Source organism: Haliotis rufescens, unplaced genomic scaffold (genome assembly GCF_023055435.1).
Source record: "Haliotis rufescens isolate VD_foot unplaced genomic scaffold, xgHalRufe1.0.p SCAF_19, whole genome shotgun sequence".
Lineage (NCBI taxonomy): Eukaryota > Metazoa > Mollusca > Gastropoda > Lepetellida > Haliotidae > Haliotis > Haliotis rufescens.
This window is the reverse complement of record NW_025963879.1, coordinates 12,249,788-12,271,302: the sequence shown is the minus strand read 5'-3', so window position 1 is coordinate 12,271,302 and position 21,515 is coordinate 12,249,788. Positions and strand designations below refer to the sequence as shown.

At 40.5% G+C, this 21,515-nt stretch overlaps 1 protein-coding gene across 2 annotated transcripts; it reads right to left on the bottom strand.

Moving 5' to 3' along the window:
* Positions 1 to 8,552: 8,552 nt before the first annotated feature.
* On the bottom strand, positions 8,553 to 18,061 carry LOC124138917 (fatty acid hydroxylase domain-containing protein 2-like). 2 transcript variants are annotated; one of them, XM_046505820.2, is made up of 5 exons: positions 17,923 to 18,061; positions 14,794 to 14,915; positions 11,337 to 11,542; positions 9,642 to 9,914; positions 8,553 to 9,092 (listed from the first exon to the last, which is right to left on the bottom strand). In XM_046505820.2, the coding sequence occupies exons 1-5, from the start codon at positions 17,954 to 17,956 to the stop codon at positions 8,948 to 8,950; spliced, it is 780 nt and encodes a 259-aa protein (XP_046361776.2). In that variant the 5' UTR covers positions 17,957 to 18,061; the 3' UTR covers positions 8,553 to 8,947. The 2 variants fall into 2 exon arrangements, with proteins under 2 accessions (XP_046361776.2, XP_046361777.2); XM_046505821.2 differs by lacking the exons at positions 14,794 to 14,915; positions 17,923 to 18,061 and adding an exon at positions 13,294 to 14,778.
* Between the last annotated feature and the right edge of the window lie 3,454 nt (positions 18,062 to 21,515).

Sequence of the window (21,515 nt, the reverse complement as noted above, 5' to 3'; positions counted from 1 at the left end):
GTAGACATGACATGGATTATGATATTGATAGGTATTTTGTTTCTTAGACATGACATGGATTATGATATTGATAGGTATTTTGTTTCGTAGACATGATATGGATTATGGTATTGATAGGTATTTTGTTTCGTAGACATGACATGGATTATGATATTGATAGGTATTTTGTTTCGTAGACATGACATGGATTATGATATTGATAGGTATTTTGTTTCGTAGACATGACATGGATTATGATATTGATAGGTATTTTGTTTCGTAGACATGACATGGATTATGATATTGATAGGTATTTTGTTTCGTAGACATGACATGGGCTGTCATAGGGATTGCCATAATGACATTATATCGTATCATATCATAACAGTAATATAATGTGTAGTAGTCATATAACCTCTGATGGCGAAGAGCTTTGAGACTAAATCGCCTCTCTTTGACAAATATTTACATGATAATGTACAAAAATATATTATGTACAAGGAAATTCTATACGAAGGGGTTTTATTGAGTCACTTTTTGTCACGAAAAGAGCCAATGAGTACTTTCGTCGCGCGAGAGGTGGAAACTAAGTCTGTTCATTCAATGTGGCTTTATTATTTATGTTGCTTTTATGCAGAGTTTATAGTTTGACCAAAAAAAATTCGGGAGAATTTATATGAGAAAATTACGATCTTTTTTGTGTTAAATATGACCTCCAAATATGTTTTTGTCCGTGTCAGCTTAATTTGAAAAGGACATTTTTGAACAAAAAATACATTTCAACAACACGAAAATAAACAGGCTTTCACAAAACAACACACATTTGCTTAATGACAGTTATTTGTAGGACACATCTCTTAAATATTGCTCGAATTGAAGATACACCCCAGCCCATTTTCAGCAACCATACCAAGTGACTGTGCGTTGCAAGAGGGATAACTCTGTTATTATTATTACGCATATTATTTTCAAAATCACAGGGTCGGAAGTTAAAATAATGAAACAGTTTACAATGATTTATTGTGATACCTAAATTAAATCGATACAGCCTGTAGAGTGAATATACCCATCTGTTTCTGCACGTGGGGTTTAATCTACAGTGATGGTATCAAACACACTGTTGTGTCATATATCGTATGTCATCTACTTTAAGACCATTGCTATCTTTGGTTGATTTTCATCCTCGAAAATATTTCTTTATAAAATTACCATGTAGAAAATTAAGATAACCTTTGTACTATATCAGAATTACGATAATTTCGTACAAGAAAGACATTCACGCTTCGTAAAACGTTATATATTTAGGAGATACACCTACCGTGTTTTTAAATTTGAGGTAGTCTAACTGCAGTTTAAATAATTATTATCTGAATTTGAAACCACGTTCTTTAGCGCGAGATTTTAAATGTATAAATAAAATGTTTATTTGGATATCGAACGTATACAAGTCTGATGGGTTATTAGCAACCATTGTTTAATGCATGGATGCGTGGGTTATCGATACATGATGGCATACACAAGGTTTTTGTTGAAAAAGCATGTTAATTTTGAGGTGTCTCATGGAATATATTTATTTTTTTAACTAATCAGAATCGAAATTCTTCAGTGTCAGTTCAGAAGTAACTATTGACCCTTAATAATCTCCCGGAAAAAGAAAGTAGTCACTTGAAAATTGGATTTGACCAAATAATTACGAACGTTACTAGGCTGAAAACAGTCGTCTGATGCGAGACACTCATTGACATGACGCATGTAATATCACCTGTGGTACCTGTATCAAATACATCACCATCCAATAATCTTAGCCCGGCAGGCAAGATGAAAATGGAGTACTGTCAAACAGACGCAAGCATATACACGCACAGGTTCAGAAATCACAACCGTACAGTGTTCGTCTTTCCATTCAACACCCCAGTACCTCGACTAACTTGATGTTTATTTATATAACATATCCATGTTCAACATTCCGCAGTGGCGGTTGGGTAGCTCAGTAGTTAAAGCGTTCGCTCCTCACGCCAAAGCCCCGGGTTCGGTTCCCCACATGGGTACAATGTGTGAAGCCCATTTCTGGTCTCCCCCACCGTGATGTTGGTGGAATATTGCTGAAACCATATTCACTCACTCAAACATGGCGTCTCTACGTACACACACGTTCACTGCTATGTTAAGTGTCGGCAATAACGCAGTAGAATGGAGTATTTTACGAACGCTTCAAGTACTAATTCATTTGGTCACGATCGATTCAAAACCAACTCTGTGTTTCTAGCCGTCGTGCATAGTACATCTCTGATGTCCACATAAAGAAAGACTATATATTATTTGATATACATGTAAATGAAGCTTGGTCTATAAACAGTATTGCAACGGTGCGTGATCTTGTGTTCTCACATCCCTTGTACAAACGTCACTAAGATGTTTCTAACCTTCGAGCGCCCCACATCAGTACATCTCTGATTTCAACGCTATTGTGATGTATTTCAACTAATGTAGACGCTCTTAACGAACTCATAGACATGTATGATGATCTCCGTGAACAGGGGATTACTATAACCCTTGGTGATCTTAATGTAGATTCAGGTATTTGTAAGGACAGTCTATATGCACAGATAGCTAGTTGGTTAGACTAACATTTAGTCTCTGAAATCTTATATTACACAATATCCTTCTTGACTCTAAAAATAAAAACAATTCTCTATGCTGATTTCAGAATAGAGCTAGCTTGAGATGGCTAGACTTGCTTTTGTATGCATTTCTAGATTATTATTTTTTCATAAAATAAATATATTCCACGGTCATGGTGCAGGACTACTAGTTGGTTAGCTAGTGATGCTACTATATCAGATAGACACCTCCTACACATTTTAATGAGATCTCATACCCCACGTTATGCATCTAGATCTCGGGATAATTCCTCAAAGAGTATGACTGACTACACCTTGGTACCCTCGTGGATACGAAGTCATGTGATCGATGTCCATGTTGTAGATACATGCCTTATGCGGGGTCAGATCATCTCCCATATTTATTATCTACCCCATTGAGAGCCTCTGGTCAAAACGATCTTAACATAAACTCACGCCTATTCCAAGAAGGAACAAATCAAGCTGATATACGCATGTACCCTTTGTGAATTTGATACATATCTCAAGTTAATTCTATTCACGACTATAATCTGGCTTGTCAGCCTTAAACTGTTGACAGCGCCCATGTTAGTAATAGTCTTATACTTGCAAGTTCTCAGTGTACCCCCTAATGTAAATTCAGTATAAACCTATTTTAAATTTTTTTTGGAAACCTGACAGGCCTAATGATGCACATTACCATGGGCGTTGCTCGACTAGCATGGCTAAAACCGGGTATACCCAGAGATAAAAACTCATATCATAAAACTGAAAATAGAAAATTCAGACGCCGGTGTCGAAAATATTAAAGTTGAATTCACTAATGGAATTAGAGAGATAAGCTGAATTTGATATACATTATTTTTTAAAACTGTCAGAAAACAAGGAGGGCGGGTGGCTGAAATACCTACCGCTAAATGTGAAAGGGGTTGTATACCCTAAAATATTTCAAGATTGTGGGAGTAACTGTTTTTTTAAATTTTTTCAAATGCTATCATCTGAAAACAATGACGAGGTATTTAAAGAAGACATATCTACCAAGGTACATATATTGAAAGCAGAGACGGGAGAGGCCTGGCGGGGAATTGGAAATAATTGGAAAAGGAATTTACAGCTCAAGAGGTTAGAGAGGTCTTAAAATCACCCTGCAAGAATAAAGCCCTATTTTTTGTAAGAAAACAAATGTAGGGGAATATCTTTTTCTTCCTAATGTATCCGTTTTGATCATAACGATAAAACTGCAATATGTATTCCATGACTATAGACTTGAAATGGTTATGCCAGTATATATAAGGAGAAGCATGACAAATCTGATACTCAGAATTACAGACGTTTCATTTTAATATCAGGTGTCATCTAGCTCTTTGAAAAATTATTGCTCAAACGTATAGAGTCAGTGAATGAGTGAGTTGGGCTTAACACCGCTTTGAACAGAATTCCAGTGATATCACGACGTGCCAGCTTTCTGTGGGAGGAAAGACCTAAGCGATGCGGACCTCAGACGTTTGCGACTTTGGTGAAACCCACGGGCATGGTGCTGACAAACCAAGAAAACAGGTTTCTGGCGTGCCGAGGGGGTCGCATCTCTGCACAGCGAATTGTGTCTCCTTACACGACTAAGCCACACGTTCCCCCTGAACGTATAGAAGACAAATTGTTTAAACGTAATCCAGATATGCCTTATATGCTACATTTTGGATTTAGAAGAGAGCACGGACCTATTACAGAGAAAGGGATTCTGACGTCTTTGTTGCTTAGATAATGAAAAAGGCATTCGATAGAATACATTTTCCCAAGGCAAGGGTGTTAACAAACTACTAAAGTCCAGTTTCCACCCTTGCCGAACTACGCTGGAATTTCGTGGCTCAATCGTAGTGGCTATTACAAGTTCCGTCTCTTCTATACCCCTCCTTCTGACCAATCAGATTCCACCTCTCATATCACTTGCATTTGCTTCAAACAAAATGGTAGCGTCCAGTCAAGATTATCTGATCGATAATCAAGATTTATATTGTAATAAAACGCGCCTTACCTCGCGAAGTGCATCAAAATCAAATTATTTGAGCACCTTGATTAAAACATGAAAATATTTGGAATTTTTTGTCGACGCCCTGTTGACGGTACACATGTTTTGCAAATCCTGCAGTCGATCGAAATATGCACGATGACATCCATGTTGTTTTCGAACCGGATGTCTAGTTCGATGCGCGAATGTGATTTGACTATGCATGGACTCGTTAGTCCAGCCAAAATGTTACTCATGGATTCCAGCTATGTTCGGCAAGGGTGGAAACTGGACTTTTACAGTCAGTTAACTCTCTTGCCTCGGGAATATGATATAATATGTCACGATGGGTTATTTGCAAACTGCTTGAAATGTGTATTGGAGGTGGTGGGGTGAGGTGAAATGGGGTTTAACGTCGCGTCCAAGATTATTGCACATATCACGTGCATGCACGTGTGTGTGTGGCTGCTTGTACTAGTCCGGACTGATGCCGATTTATAGTGCTAGCCCACTGAGATACCATGCCGCAGTTTAACATGCATACCCCACTCAGACACAGTATACTGACTCCGAGCCGACCAGTCCTTGTTTTAGCCCCTTAATGCCGAGTGCCAGGCAGGGTAACAACAAGTAACATCTTTCAACGTCTTTTTGTATGACGCGGCCGGGGATCAAACCTCAGACATTCCTCTCTCCGGGCGGACGGTCTACAACTAGAGCACTGAGGCGGTCGGGTATTAGAGGTAATGCACGGAAACTACTACATCGTTGTAATACTCACTACCAGTGAGTGAGTGAGTGAGTTGGGTTTAACGCCGGGAAGAAATCCCCAAGTGATGCAGGTCTCAAGCGTTTACTAGTTCGGTGAAACCCACGAGCACGGGTGTGGTGCTGACAAACCTAGAAACATAATCGGAGCGAACCGAGATTCGAACCCACAATCATAGGTTTCTGGCGTGTAAACGTCCGAGACCTGGACCACTTCGGGCTTCCCTCCCACATTAAGCTGACACGCTGCGATGTAACTGGAATACTGTTAAAAGCGGCGTTAAACCCAACTCACTCACTCACTTAAACACTACTGTTGTTAGTACACATACGTTCTCAGCCATGGAAAGTTTTAATAACGCACTATTTGGATTATTTTACGGACGCTTCAAGCACTAATTACGATCGATTCCCATTACAAAGCTGACCAATACTATGTTTCTTGCCGTCGTGCATAGTACATCTCTGATTTCCACACAAAGGAACATTATTATTTGATATTAATGAAGCATGGTATATGAACAGTATTGCAACTCCATGAGAGGGGATGTACATGACTGAGGTATTACTATTGTAATGAGACGGAGTGTACATGACTGAGGTATTACTATTGTCATCAGAGGGAGTGTACATGTCTGAGGTATTACTATTGTAACGAGAGGGGATGTACATGACTGAGGTATTACTATTGTAACGAGAGGGAGTGTACATGACTGAGGTATTACTATTGTAACGAGAGGGGATGTACATGACTGAGGTATTACTATTGTAACGAGAGGGGATGTACATGACTGAGGTATTACTATTGTAACGAGAGGGGATGTACATGACTGAGGTATTACTATTGTAACGAGAGGGAGTGTACATGACTGAGGTATTACCATTGTAACGAGAGGGAGAGTACATGACTGAGGTATTACTATTGTAACGAGAGGGAGAGTACATGACTGAGGTATTACTATTGTCATCAGAGGGGATGTTCATGACTGAGGTATTACTATTGTAACGAGAGGGAGTGTACATGACTGAGGTATTACTATTGTCATCAGAGGGGATGTACATGACTGAGGTATTACTATTGTAACGAGAGGGGATGTACATGACTGAGGTATTACTATTGTAACGAGAGGGAGTGTACATGACTGAGGTATTACCATTGTAACGAGAGGGAGAGTACATGACTGAGGTATTACTATTGTAACGAGAGGGAGAGTACATGACTGAGGTATTACTATTGTCATCAGAGGGGATGTTCATGACTGAGGTATTACTATTGTAACGAGAGGGAGTGTACATGACTGAGGTATTACTATTGTCATCAGAGGGGATGTACATGACTGAGGTATTACTATTGTAACGAGAGGGGATGTACATGACTGAGGTATTACTACTGTAACGAGACGGAGTGTACATAACTGAGGTATTACTATTGTCATGAGAGGGGATGTACATGACTGAGGTATTACTATTGTCATCAGAGGGGATGTACATGACTGAGGTATTACTATTGTAACGAGAGGGGAAGTACATGACTGAGGTATTACTATTGTCATGAGAGGGGATGTACATGACTGAGGTATTACTATTGTAACGAGAGGGAGAGTACATGACTGAGGTATTACTATTGTAACGAGAGGGGATGTACATGACTGAGGTATTACCATTGTAACGAGAGGGGGTGTACATGACTGAGGTATTACTATTGTAACGAGAGGGAAAGTACATGACTGAGGTATTACTATTGTCATGAGAGGTGATGTACATGACTGAGGTATTACTATTGTAACGAGAGGGAGAGTACATGACTGAGGTATTAGTATTGTAACGAGAGGGGATGTACATGACTGAGGTATTACCATTGTAACGAGAGGGAGTGTACATGACTTAGGTATTACTATTGTCATCAGAGGGGTTGTTCATGACTGAGGTATTACTATTGTAACGAGAGGGAGTGTACATGTCTGAGGTATTACTATTGTCATCAGAGGGGATGTACATGACTGAGGTATTACTATTGTAACGAGAGGGGATGTACATGACTGAGGTATTACTACTGTAACGAGACGGAGTGTACATAATTGAGGTATTACTATTGTCATGAGAGGGGATGTACATGACTGAGGTATTACTATTGTAACGAGAGGGAGAGTACATGACTGAGGTATTACTATTGTCATGAGAGGGGATGTACATGACTGAGGTATTACTATTGTAACGAGAGGGGATGTACATGACTGAGGTATTACTATTGTCATGAGAGGGGATGTACATGACTGAGGTATTACTATTGTAACGAGAGGGAGAGTACATGACTGAGGTATTACTATTGTCATCAGAGGGGATGTACATGACTGAGGTATTACTATTGTAACGAGAGGGGATGTACATGACTGAGGTATTACCATTGTAACGAGAGGGGATGTACATGACTGAGGTATTACTATTGTAACGAGAGGGAGTGTACATGTCTGAGGTATTACCATTGTAACGAGAGGGGATGTACATGTCTGAGGTATTACTATTGTAACGAGAGGGGATGTACATGACTGAAGTATTACTATTGAAACGAGAGGGGATGTACATGACTGAGGTATTACCATTGTAACGAGAGGGAGTGTACATGACTGAGGTATTACCATTGTAACGAGAGGGAATGTACATGTCTGAGGTATTACTATTGTAACGAGAGGGGATGTACATGACTGAGGTATTACTATTGAAACGAGAGGGGATGTACATGACTGAGGTATTACTATTGTAACGAGAGGGAGTGTACATGTCTGAGGTATTACCATTGTAACGAGAGGGGATGTACATGACTGAGGTATTACTATTGTAACGAGAGGGGATGTACATGTCTGAGGTATTACTATTTGTCATGAGAGGGGATGTACATGTCTGACGTATTATTATTGTAACGAGGGCGGACGTACATGACTTAGGTATTACTATTGTCATGAGAGGGTATGTACATCTCTGACGTATTACTATTGTAACGAGGGCGGACGTTCATGACTTAGGTATTACTATTGTCATGAGAGGGTATGTACATCTCTGACGTATTACTATTGTAACGAGGGCTGATGTACATGACTAAGGGATTACTATTTGTCATGAGAGGGGATGTACATGATAAATCAATACAAAACAATCACGAATGTGATCGAGAAGACATTCACTATTCAATTGTATTCTTTATTAAATAGTAAAAACATCAAACAATTTAACAATGCCCATCGATATAGGTACATGTATATGATGTAGCCGTGTCATACAATATCAAATGAGTATGTTGTTTTATGACGTAACGTAACAAGGGCTCTCTGCACTGAATGCGACTCGACGTCAATGAAAAATATCTTTTAGTAAAATAGGAAAATCCTTATTGCTTCACGGCCCCATTCGTGGTCGTTGGAACAGTAGTGTGCGCGTGCCCTCGACATGCCCTCCTTCAAGCAGTCGTAGAGTTGTGTCCCTTTAGACAACAGAACACAGGTGTCGCGCATGTCGGTACAGTGTCTGAACTAAGTGTGTCGTTACTACACAAGAGTTGGACGGTCGTCTGTCACCCCTGTCACTTCACCTTGTCTTCGTGGAGCTTCATGTCACCAGCACTGAATATCATTCTATGTCTTGCAAACTGTGGCGCAGCACGGAACTTGAGATCAGTACCATGGAACCAGTCCAACAACCCAGTGACCCCGTAGTTCACGTTGTATCTACAAGAGAAAGACTTCCAGCATAAAATATCGTTAAAATCAGATCTTCATTGAAACGAGTTATATTGGAAGTTAATAAATAACTTGGTGTGTCTCCGAAATGGGCGACAGGCAAAGGCTCCCATAAAAAGGGCGGTCGTAAGTATTGTTGATGTGTAGGACTTCTGACATCGCATCAGAAATCACTGTTCAGATACTTGTATACGGGTGGCTCCGTTTGATTTTACGCCGCTTTGAACACAATATACATTCATAATCAACGGCAAATCTGGGATTAGAACCAACGATCACAGGATTCTGGCAAAGCCAAGGGATGTAACTCTACTCCGCGAACCCCTAGACGAATTGGCCATCCGGGCCCTCTCATATATATATGAGGGTATAATCAGTTTAAAGGAAATGGGTCAATTTATTAAAAGCGCGAAAGGAAAATGATGACGATGACGATGATGATGATGATGATGATGATGATGATGAAGATGTTGACGATGATGATGAAGATGTTGATGATGACGACGATGATGATGATGAGGAGGAGGAGGATCTCACTTTAGATGGTGGTAGTCGTGGAACTCCGACGACGTGAGGATCGGCAGATGGTAGCCGCTGTGGTGGATCATGGTGGTGAAGGTGGCGACGGCGAACCACGTCCACGTGGTCAGGAGGCAGGAGCCGCACACCAGGGGGCCGAGGACGAGAGGGACGATGTTGGAGAAGATGTATTCTATGGGGTGGGCGTAGACTGCCACGTAGCTGAAGGGGGCCGTCCACTCGTGGTGCTGCTTGTGTATCCAGCTGTAGAACGCGGGGTGATGAAGAAGCCTGGGAGAAGATGTGAGATGTGTTAATAACTCCAGATGATTGTTCCAGGGAATTAATTCGGAAATGAGGCTACGGTGAATGCATTTTATATTAAAACATATAAATATGATTATTTGAATATCTTGTCTTGTTAAATAAGTCATTAATTGTTGGAAAATTCATGTTCTTCTTGTTCGCATTATGGAGGTTTGTATATTGTTTGTTTGTTTGTTTTTTGTTTAAGGCCGCACTTAGCAATATTTCCGCTGTATGACGACGGTCTGTAAATAATCGAGTCTGGACCAGACAATCCAGTGATTGACATCCTGAGCATCGATCCATGAAATTGGGATACGATGAAATACATCAACCAAGTCGGCGAGTCTGACCACCCGATCCCGCAAGTCGCCTCTTACGGCAAGCATTGGTTGCTGAAGACATTTTCTCAGACATGGTAGTGAGCGGGTATGTTTTTACGCCACTTTTAACACTATCCCAGCAAAATCAAAGCGGGGTTCAACGGAAATGGGCTTAACACATTGTACCCATGAGGGGAATCGAACACGGGTCATCGGCAGGATGAGTGAACGCTTTAACGCCCAATGGCGCCATCATGTCAATACATTCATTTGTATAAAGGTAACCGTCTACATGAGGCTATAGACGCCACTTAAAACAGAATCATCATTGAGTTTTGATCACGTGGTTACAATCTGGGTAAGGGTCAGCAGTCAGGCGACTGCCAGCGGGTGTAACAAATAGCAGTGTGTGTACTTCAAACCAGGACAATAGATCCATATACAATATCTGTAGGTGTTTTTCTCTCAGTTCGTACAGGTAATGTACGTACGCTGCACATTTTTAGACTTTTTAGTCTTAGTTATTCGCAGGAAGTCGAATCAACACTTAAACCGTGAAAATATATGCATGTATATTATTTGCTGACGTTATTCGAGAAGGCGACCTCACAGCTATAGACTACAGAAAACCTGGCTGTAGCATCGTTGCAAGTTGTAATGGACCGATGGCTTACACGTCGTGAAATAAGATAATAGTGGCCTACAAATGTCTTCCCATCCCCCAGGTGGCAGATGTTTGTGTGTGAGAAAGGCCGAAGAGGCGGTCTTTTGAAGATGCACTACCAAAAATTGCAAAGGAACCGACCTAACCCGTGATAAAAACTCAACGATGATGCTTATCGCTAGCAAAATGGATATTTCTTGGGAAGCGCACTTTCCATTTTTTTCATATTTGTAAGTAATATTCTGTATCGCTGGAATGGCTTTTTTTCACTTAGTATTAGCACGCAAGCAGCTATTCTCTTTAATTAGTAACCGCGACATTTCGTGATTCTATTTCAAGTGGCGAGGACTACAGGAGCTCCTCGTCATTAGATTAAAGGTACAACAACCACTACGGAAACAAGAAAAAAACGTTGTCAACCTGTGAGAGTAATAAAACCCAAATTCCTCAAGCACAGCAAACACTGCGAAGTCTCGAATGAAGTCAACTGGTTGAGGCAGGGTCAAGGTCAAGTCGCAGCCTCGGTATCGCTGTAGACCGGCATTGATGAAGCTAATGGGCAGGCCGACGAAGATCTGGTTGATGATGACGACTTTGGTTGTGTGCCAAAGTGGACCAGACTTAATCTGTAAAACAGGTTGAAATCAGTGGGTGAAGATATTAACAAATTTAAGAAGAGAAAGAAGCAATAAATGATGTATGTTTCGGGGACCGTGCAACACGAGGACTTACAGGAACGTCCTTGTTTAGAGTTGCGTCCCTTATTTTAGCACAATGAACGTCCCCAAAATGGCCATTTTAGACATCCCGTGTAGGTAAGGAAGTAAAATAGTTATTTGATCACAAATACATTGAATTACCCTTTACCTCTAACAACGGAACAGTTATTATTTGATTATAATATCATTGAACGAGAAGTTAAGTTAAGTAAAAGTCAAGTGTGGGTGAGGGCAGAGGTAGTCAGTCGTCCAGGTCTGTAAACAGACAGCTGGGTACGAATGTATGTCCCACTTTAAAAATGATCGCCGTCGTTATGTAGCTGGAGTTAGTGAGTGTTTGGTTTCACGCCACGTTTAGCAATACTCCAGCATTGTCACGGCGTTTGACACCAGAAATGAGCTTCACACAATGTACCCATGTCTGGAATCGAACTCGGAAGCGAACGCTTTAATCACCAGGTTACCCTCACCGCCCCCATATAGCTGGAATATTGCTGAATGCTGTGTTCGAAAACAAACAAACAAACAAACACATTCAAATATGACTCGCGCTTGTAGGCACACGGAAAACGTACACATGTACAAGTCACTACCTACTCACATTCGGGCTTTCCCCACTCACTCACTCACTCACTCATAACATGGCTGAACTATCCTTTGACGGAATTGCGTTTGTTTTTCCCTATTTTCACAAGTCGCTGATTGCTATTCCTCAAATGGACATTTATCAATACAGTAAACTACGTTTATAACGAACACGCTTATAACGAACTGACCGATATAACGAACATATTTTTGGTCCCGGCCATTTGTGGTATATATGCTTTTAACGAACAACTGTTATATCGAACTAAAATCAGTGGTCCCTTTGAGTTCGTTCTAACCGTAGTTTACTGTACTTAAGAAAAGGCAAAACGTATATTTCTGATATCTTGATACTAACACAATCATTCAATCGTTGTCAAGAAATAGGGACGCTAAAGTAACGACCTTGTCAAGAGCATTATCAAACCGAATTATCATTTCCGATCGTGGTGAGACAAGTGTACTTCACATACTCGTAAAGACAGACCAGTGACAATCGTAGGGCAGCAGTACGTGACGCCGAGGCCACGTCGTGTCACGTGCAGAACAAAGGCCTGGGATCGCGGTTACGAGTCACAGATATACTCCAGCCGTGCCTATGTCATCTTGGTGCAGTGGCTGTCAACGTATCTGGATGTCCTAGATCTAGGGTAGGTACACACGCATCTTTATGTTGATATAAATTTATTATGGTAATCCCAAATGATTATACAAATACATTTCGACAATGCAGATCATAATAAATGGAAATACTCTCAACATTTTAAAAAGTGTTTTATTAATTTGATTTTGTTTGTTTGTTTGTTTGTTTGTTTAACGCTGCACTCAGCAATATTCCAGCTCTATGACGGCGGTCTGTAAATAATCGAGTCTGGACCAGACAATCCAGTGATTGATACTGTGAGCATCAATCTACGCAATTGGGATCGATGACATGCATCAACCAAGTCAGCGACCACCCGATCCCGTTTGTCGCCTCTTACGACAAGCATAGTCGCCGTTTATGGCAAGCATGGGTTGCTGAATTATTAATTTAAAGGGAGCGATGGGATAGCCTTACGGTTAAAGCGTACCCTCGTCACGTCGCCGGCCCGGTCTCGATTCCTCGCATAGATATAGTGGTTGAGGCTCATTTCCGGTCATGCTGTCACAATCTCATTAAAATCAGATCTCAGTTATCGTTACCGCTACACAAAGATCTGCATGAGGACACCCCTTTAGGGTAACGCCAGAACGACCTTTCATCCGACCAATCAGAGCTTCGCTTACCAGATCAGGAAAGTGTGTTTTCTCGAAAAGGTTGACACGGGGTGTTCCGAACGACAGTTACGGCCTGTACGACTGATTCCGTCAAAACATCATCTATATCTCTCTTCAGTGGGATAAGCATTTGAACGGACGTTGCATTGTAAACGCCATGGCAACGGGATGTCCTCAGATGTTTGTTTAGCGGTAGCAGGATGAAAGGAGATTTATATGAAAATATTATGAAATCGCTGGTCGCTATTTTCACATACAAATCATGTAATTTAACCTTCTGATGATGTAAGCGATACTGCAATTAAGGATATACGGATTTCATAGATATTTACTGCTCTCATTTATGCATCCACACATTGCTATATTTTTCATTGCAACAAAAAACAACGCTTCACCTTTTCGCGAACACCTGGTATCATTGCATCCTTATGTGATAGTGATTCATAAACATGTGCAATAAATGTACAATGGACAAAATAAAAAATAAAAATATTATGTCAATGTTTACAAAGGTGTGTTGTCATCACTTACAGACATACTTGACGTGTGCGTCACACTCTGCTACAGACAGGGTAATCCTGTAACAAACGGCCTGTCTGGGACTTCATTTGTATTCATCCTGCATGGATGATGCCCTCATATTTTTCGTATGACATCATCTCAGTTTTATAAATTTATGCCAAGGATTATTTTGCAGTCACATGTTGTCACAAGAATTAATGAAACTTTCAGACATTTTGAGTCAATAGCTCTGAGGTATGTTGGCAAATGCTACCGTTTAGTAATTAAAGTGATCTTTGGTTGTTATTATTTTATAATATTTTACCAACATCTATCTGATAAAGACGACGAAACTATTTTCATAATCATAAGAAATGTCGGCTAAAGCCAGTGTCCAATGTACTATCCAACTTAATAATGAGCATGTGTATATTCATCATTATCAAATTATAATGATAACAGGTATTCACAAAAAATATGAGCGTATCTTGCACCACCACAAACACACGCAAAGAAAGTCCGTTGTTTACCTAAAAACACGGGAACACATGGTGGTATAATAGGGGCATAAGTCATCATCTGGAATTGGATCTGAAGTTTGGTGACTTATGCGTTACATTTGTAAATGTCCTCCATATATCTACAATGCACTTTTTGAAAGGTGCTTGAGTGTAACCCAACTTTGGAGCAAGAGTCGTGTGACATGTTATAGTGGACACCAAAGCTGGAACTGCTGGAATATGACTCGACATAAAGGGACAGTTGACTTTTGGAAAGTTGAAGTCATCCCCCATGCCACTCACTCAATTTACCGGTTGGTTTTTGCCAGGCTGGACTTTAAACTGTTTTATCCACGCCGGTCTTCCGGTGACGTCCACGATAAGGAACAATGTCCCCACCACCCAGAAGACAGAGACTGACACCAAGTAGGTTCCTGGAAACACAGTAGGGTCGGGAGTTGTACAGGATACTGTAGTTTGGTCCTTCTTTCGTTGTCAGATACACAACATTGTTTGTTTGATATGTCATTCTCGATTCACGTTGTATTTAAGCGTCTATGTGCATTGTTGGAATTGTGTTAATGTGCTGTAGGTTGACTGGTACAGTGTGTTACTGGGCTAAAGCTTAACAGTTTGTGTTTGTTGTAATTGTGCATGACATTGGCATTGTGCCAGTGTGCGGCTTGATATTGACATTGTGCCAGTGTTCTGATGTGACATTGTGCCAGTGTGTTCTGATGTGACATTGTGCCAGTGTGTTCTGATGTGACATTGTGCCAGTGTGTTCTGATGTGACATTGTGTCAGTGTGTTCTGATGTGACATTGTGTCAGTGTGTTCTGATGTGACAATGTGTCAGTGCGTTGCGGCTTTGTGCCAGTGTGTTCTGATGTGACAATGTGTCAGTGTGTTGCGGCATTGTGCCAGTGGGTTTTGATGTGACATTGTGCCAGTGTGTTCTGATGTGACGTTGTGTCAGTGTGTTCTGATGTGACAATGTGTCAGTGCGTTGCGGCTTTGTGTCAGTGTGTTCTGATGTGACATTGTGCCAGTGTGTTCTAATGTGACATTGTGTCAGTGTGTTCTGATGTGACATTGTGCCAGTGTGTTCTGATGTGACAATATGTCAGTGTGTTCTGATGTGACATTGTATCAGTGTGTTCTGATTTGACAATATGTCAGTGCGTTCTGATGTGACAATGTTTCAGTGTGTTCTGATGTGACATTGTGCCAGTGTGTTCTGATGTGACAATGTGCCAGTGTGTTCTGATGTGACATTGTGCCAGTGTGTTCTGATGTGACAATGTGTCAGTGTGTTGCGGCATTGTGCCAGTGGGTTTTGATGTGACATTGTGCCAGTGTGTTCTGATGTGACATTGTGCCAGTGTTTTCTGGTGTGACATTGTGCAAGTGTGTTCTGATGTGACAATGTGTCAGTGTGTTGCGGCATTGTGCCAGTGGGTTTTGATGTGACATTGTGCCAGTGTGTTCTGATGTGACATTGTGTCAGTGTATTCTGACGTGACAATGTGTCAGTGCGTTGCGGCTTTGTGTCAGTGTGTTCTGATGTGACATTGTGCCAGTGTGTTCTGATGTGACATTGTGTCAGTGTGTTCTGATGTGACAATGTTTCAGGGTGTTGCGGTATTATGCCAGTGTGTTCTGATGTGACATTGTGCCAGTGTGTTCTGATGTGACATTGTGTCAGTGTGTTCTGATGTGACAATGTGTCAGTGCGTTGCGGCTTTGTGCCAGAGTGTTCTGATGTGACAATGTGTCAGTGTGTTGCGGCATTGTGTCAGTGTGTTCTGATGTGACATTGTGTCAGTGTGTTCTGTTGTGACAATTTGTCAGTGCGTTGCAGCTTTGTGTCAGTGTGTTCTGATGTGACATTGTGCCAGTGTGTTCTGATGTGACATTGTGCCAGTGTGTTCTGATGTGACATTGTGCCAGTGTGTTCTGATGTGACAATGTGCCAGTGTGTTCTGATGTGACATTGTGTAAGTGTGTTCTGATGTGACATTGTGCCAGTGTGTTCTGATGTGACATTGTGCCAGTGTGTTCTATGTGACATTGTGTCAGTGTGTTCTGATGTGACATTGTGCCAGTGTGTTCTGATGTGACATTGTGCCAGTGTTTTCTGATGTGACAATGTGCCAGTGTGTTCTGATGTGACATTGTGCCAGTGTTCTGATGTGACATTGTGCCAGTGTGTTCTGATGTGACATTGTGCCAGTGTTTTCTGATGTGACATTGTGCCAGTGTGTTCTGATGTGACAATGTGTCAGTGTGTTGCGGCATTGTGCCAGTGTGTTCTGATGTGACATTGTGCCAGTGTGTTCTGAGCCCCACCTTTTACCATAAATGTATAAACTGATCCATGAACTTTTTCTACACTTAACGTTGTTCACATTGGCAGGTACTGCCATAATGTGAGCGTACGTTCACCGTGTCATGTTACGCCAGCAGATTGTCAGCCACATACGTCTTGTTATCCAGGTATAGTAGCTTACACACCTTGACGTCGACTAAACCCGAGACAGTGAAATGAAACTAATACATGGAATCGCTTTGATAGAAGGAGTTAGTATGTTAGTGTTGTGGCTTGACACGGACGTTATATTTGTGTGATGTAGCTTGACAGAGACACTGTTACCGTGTTGTAACTTGACCAACACATTGTTATCTAGTTGTGGCTTTACACAAACATTCCGTTGCCGGGTTGTAGCTTGACATAAACATAACGCTACAGTGTTATAACTTGGCACATATATTGCTGTGTGACATAAACATATCGCTACAGTGTTATAACTTGGCATATATATTGCTGTGTGACATAAACATAACGCTGCAGTGTTATAACTTGGCACATATATTGCTGTGTGACATTAACTTAGGATTTCCTTTGGTGTTACATATACGTACATTGTATTATTGCTGTGTGACATTAACTTAGGATTTCCTTTTGTGTTACATATACGTACATTGTATTATTGCTGTGTGACATTAACTTAGGATTTCCTTTTGTGTTACATATACGTACATTGTATTATTGCTGTGTGACATTAACTTAGGATTTCCTTTTGTGTTACATATACGTACATTGTATTATTGCTGTGTGACATTAACTTAGGATTTCCTTTTGTGTTACATATACGTACATTGTATTATTGCTGTGTGACATTAACTTAGGATTTCCTTTTGTGTTACATATACGTACATTGTATTATTGCTATGTGACATTAACTTAGGATTTCCTTTTGTGTTACATATACGTACATTGTATTATTGCTGTGGGACATTAACTTAGGATTTCCTTTTGTGTTTCGGACGAATAGTTTCGCCTTGCCCGTGTCTATTCACGGAAATTGATTGTCCTAATATAAATAAATGCAGCATATGAATAAAGATATTTCAATGTCATCAATACATTCACGCTTACCCATCGACGCCAGCCATATTCCGCGATCAAACATCAGTGTAGCATTCACGTTGGTTGACAAATCTGTTATACCTCAACTCCGTGCTGGAGCCATATAAAAATACAAAAATAACATTGACGACAGACCAGCGAGCAAAGTCCGCGCCAGGTTGTACCGTGGCCTGGAAACTTGCCAAAGTAACCTCGTTATAGCGCTGTACTGGATAAATTGTCCTTCACCTCGAGCTACGTTATAAGATACGCCCTGTGCGCTATGGCGAATAAGAGGGGTCGTCATTACGTAATATCTTCCTCCCAAATGGAAGTTTAAAAAAATATGGATCCGTATTTGAATATGTGAGAAGGTCTTTTACTATTCATGACAATAATGATTCAGCTGTGCTTAATGGGGTTTTCAAAATGCATTGTGCTCTTACCAATAAGAAGATATGTTAGTCAAGCGGTGTGGTAGACTAGCGGATTAAGCTTTAGCTTGTCACTTCAAAGACCGGGATCGATTCCTCGGTAGAAATGTGTGAAGTCCAATCTTGGTGTTGTTCTTCGAGATATTGTTGGAAAATGGCGATAAAAATACTCATGCTCTGCCTATTTACCCGCTTTGTCTATATGTTGTCGCAAACGGGTGTGATATCAGCTAATGGTTGGAAAGTGTGGATGATGTCATATTTATGGCAACTTAATCATTGATAACAATCTTGCACTTCGTAATTTATCCAACTTCTAAATGCCACCGAAAATCACCCCTTATACTGTCTCGATGGCGGTCTTCGTCTTCATTTTAAAAATCATACTTTTACGCCATAAAATGCTATTCGATCCGTACACTAGGCGGGGTAGGGGAAGAGTAGCCTTGCGGTTACAGTAGTCGCTCTTCACGCCGAAGGCCAGGGTTAGATTCCCCACATGGGTACCATGTCAGAAGCCGATTCCAGGTGTACCCCGCCATTTGAATATCGCTAAAACCCCAGTACAGCATCCGCGTAATATACATAAGGAGTATTTGGTGATATGTTTTGATGATATCGCTATATCTGATGACAGCTTGATGGCTTTGAGATTGTCTGAGGAAGAAACCAATGGTCATGTCGTCTTCATGCACATGGATGATAACGTTACAGCATTTCGCCCTCGCATATCTAACTCGAAATACTATAATTGTCAGAAATTAAGAATTGAACGTCAGTTTGGATGGGTTCATTGAAGTGATAACGATTTAAAAGCGCTGGTTAAACACGAAGGTTTAACAAGCGCTATTAAATCGTTCACACTTCAATGAACCCATCCAAACTGACGTTCAATTCTTCTAATTTCATACTTTGTAGTTCTCGCCTAATAATATCGTAACAATGTTTGCTTAAATTTGAAGTCCTCTTGTTTCGCCGAAGAACATTGCAACAATGTTATTTTGTCGGTATTTGCCGGATCTCGGTCACATACTTTTCCCCACTCATACACAGTTACGCAAAGAAAGTTAGTTCTTTGAATATATACAACATATGTCAACATAATTTGATTCTCTGAACAAACTAACAAACAATATTTGGGATAAATCAAAACTTAAAAAAAGGTTACAGGAAAGTGAACAAAAATATAAAAATGACCTCGACGCACCGAGGCGAGGTCAACCTTCAAGCGCGGATTTATATATGACGTCACATAAGTTTGTAAAGAGGTGCATTTTGAGTCGAACGGGAGCATGAGGATGAAATTTATACTTACTGCTGTTGAAAATGAAGTTTATTGAGCAGTTATGGAAAACACCCCGACGCGTGAACCCTCTCAAGGCCCTAGCAAATTGGGAATATCACCGATTTATGAATGTGTTGCTTGTGTTTGGATAATCGCAAACCGATTCGGACGATGTGGAATGGACTGGTGGGAGATTGAACCGAGTGCTCTGAAACTTGGTGTTTTGTGTTAATTTTCAACGTCAGGATGTTAAATATGGAGTTTTGGATTTGTCGCGTGTGCTGTAATACTCTGCTTTGCTGGTGTTTCTTGTCACCTGAGATGGACCTACTGTATGGCCTGATGCCAGCTTCATTTCTGTGCCCCGTCACTCCTCATGTGCCGCCGCTTCTCGGCCTAGAATGCACGGAGTAGGTCGGCCAACTCAGAAACCGGAATAGTAATTCCGTCTACGGATATTCTTCGTCTCCGATGACCAATCGGTAAAACAGGTAGGCAAGTTTGTTTTTTTTTGTTTTGTTTTTAATTTAAATTTCTTTCCTTACCTTTTTATGGTTTCTAAAAATCTTATGTTTTTCTTCCCTATACGATAGTGAACCGGATTTTAGTTTGGGATTGATCAGGAGCAGTCGCTTTGCTCTGTGTCAGCGGCCACATCTGAGCAGGGTACTACATTGTTTTCATTGGTGCTAGATTCCTGTCATTGCCGAAAACAAGGTATCAAAGTCAATATCGCTCAATAAATCAATTTCGTTCACCTCAGTAGTTTTACAGAATTCATTTTCTTCACGTGCGTTAATACTATTGAAAGGTCGCCATTCCATATCCACATCACAGTAAGGACAATCATTTTTGTTTCTTCTAGCAGCTAGACGACATTAAACACCAGAACCAAAGTATTTATTTATTTTTAAGTCCGATGAAATGTTACAAGACAAGGCAAAAATACTAAATTATATATATTCCTGATAAATGCAGGGATTAAAAAGAAAATAGAAAAACAAGTTGATTGTAAACACCGATCGAGAATTTGGGGAAACCCCGGAAAGTAGTTCCGGCAAAAGTTCACACGATCAATTTCACAAAAGGTGTGAACGCCAAATATCAGATCACGTGACTACCCATTCAGCCAATTAGCATGAAAGAAACAGTGTAAACTTTAAAGTATGAAATTATAGTGAAATAAACATGTTATATAAACCATATAGATCTATAACGAAACGCTCACAAAAGATTGACGAATGTGTGTAGACGAAGAACGAATTTCAATAATAATTCAGGTTATGGAAACTACAGAAATATACTTGACCATTCACATTTAAGCATGTCTACCTTTTCTGAGTTTTACATAAAATAGTTTGATACAGGTACATATTTATTACAACAAGAACTAAAAGATATATAACAATATCGTAAAATATAGTGATAAGCATGCAAATATATCATTGTTCAAATGCACAAATAAATGGACATGTGGCATTGCAGTCAATCACTGAAATGCCTGTCTCACTAAAAGTTCCACAACTGTGTTTTTTGGGCCTTGTGAGCTTGTTGACATGGGTTCCCGGCGTTCCGTCCATCCACAGAAACCTCCCTCTGTCTGTGGAGTAGCTTAGCCCAACCCAGATACACTCTAAACAAGTGAAAGTACCATAATTGTACATACATGGTGTATAGAATACAGTAGTTATAGTCCAACCCAGATACACTCTAAGGACAAGTGAAAGTACCATAATTGTACATACATGGTGTATAGAATACAGTAGTTACAGCCCAACCCAGACATACTCTAAACAAGTGAAAGTACCATAATTGTACATACATGGTGTATAGAATACAGTAGTTATAGTCCAACCCAGATACACTCTAAGGACAAGTGAAAGTACCATAATTGTACATACATG

What these genes read in the sequence shown, in the direction of transcription:
- LOC124138917 (XM_046505820.2), bottom strand. Translation starts at nt 17,956, where the DNA reads ATGTTTGATCGCGGAATATGGCTGGCGTCGATGG. An exon ending in AGCCTGGCAAAAACCAACCG is followed by an intron (nt 11,543 to 14,793) that starts GTAAATTGAGTG and finishes CCTGTTTTACAG; the next exon opens with ATTAAGTCTGGTCCACTTTG. An exon ending in GGGTTTTATTACTCTCACAG is followed by an intron (nt 9,915 to 11,336) that starts GTTGACAACGTT and finishes ATCTTCTCCCAG; the next exon opens with GCTTCTTCATCACCCCGCGT.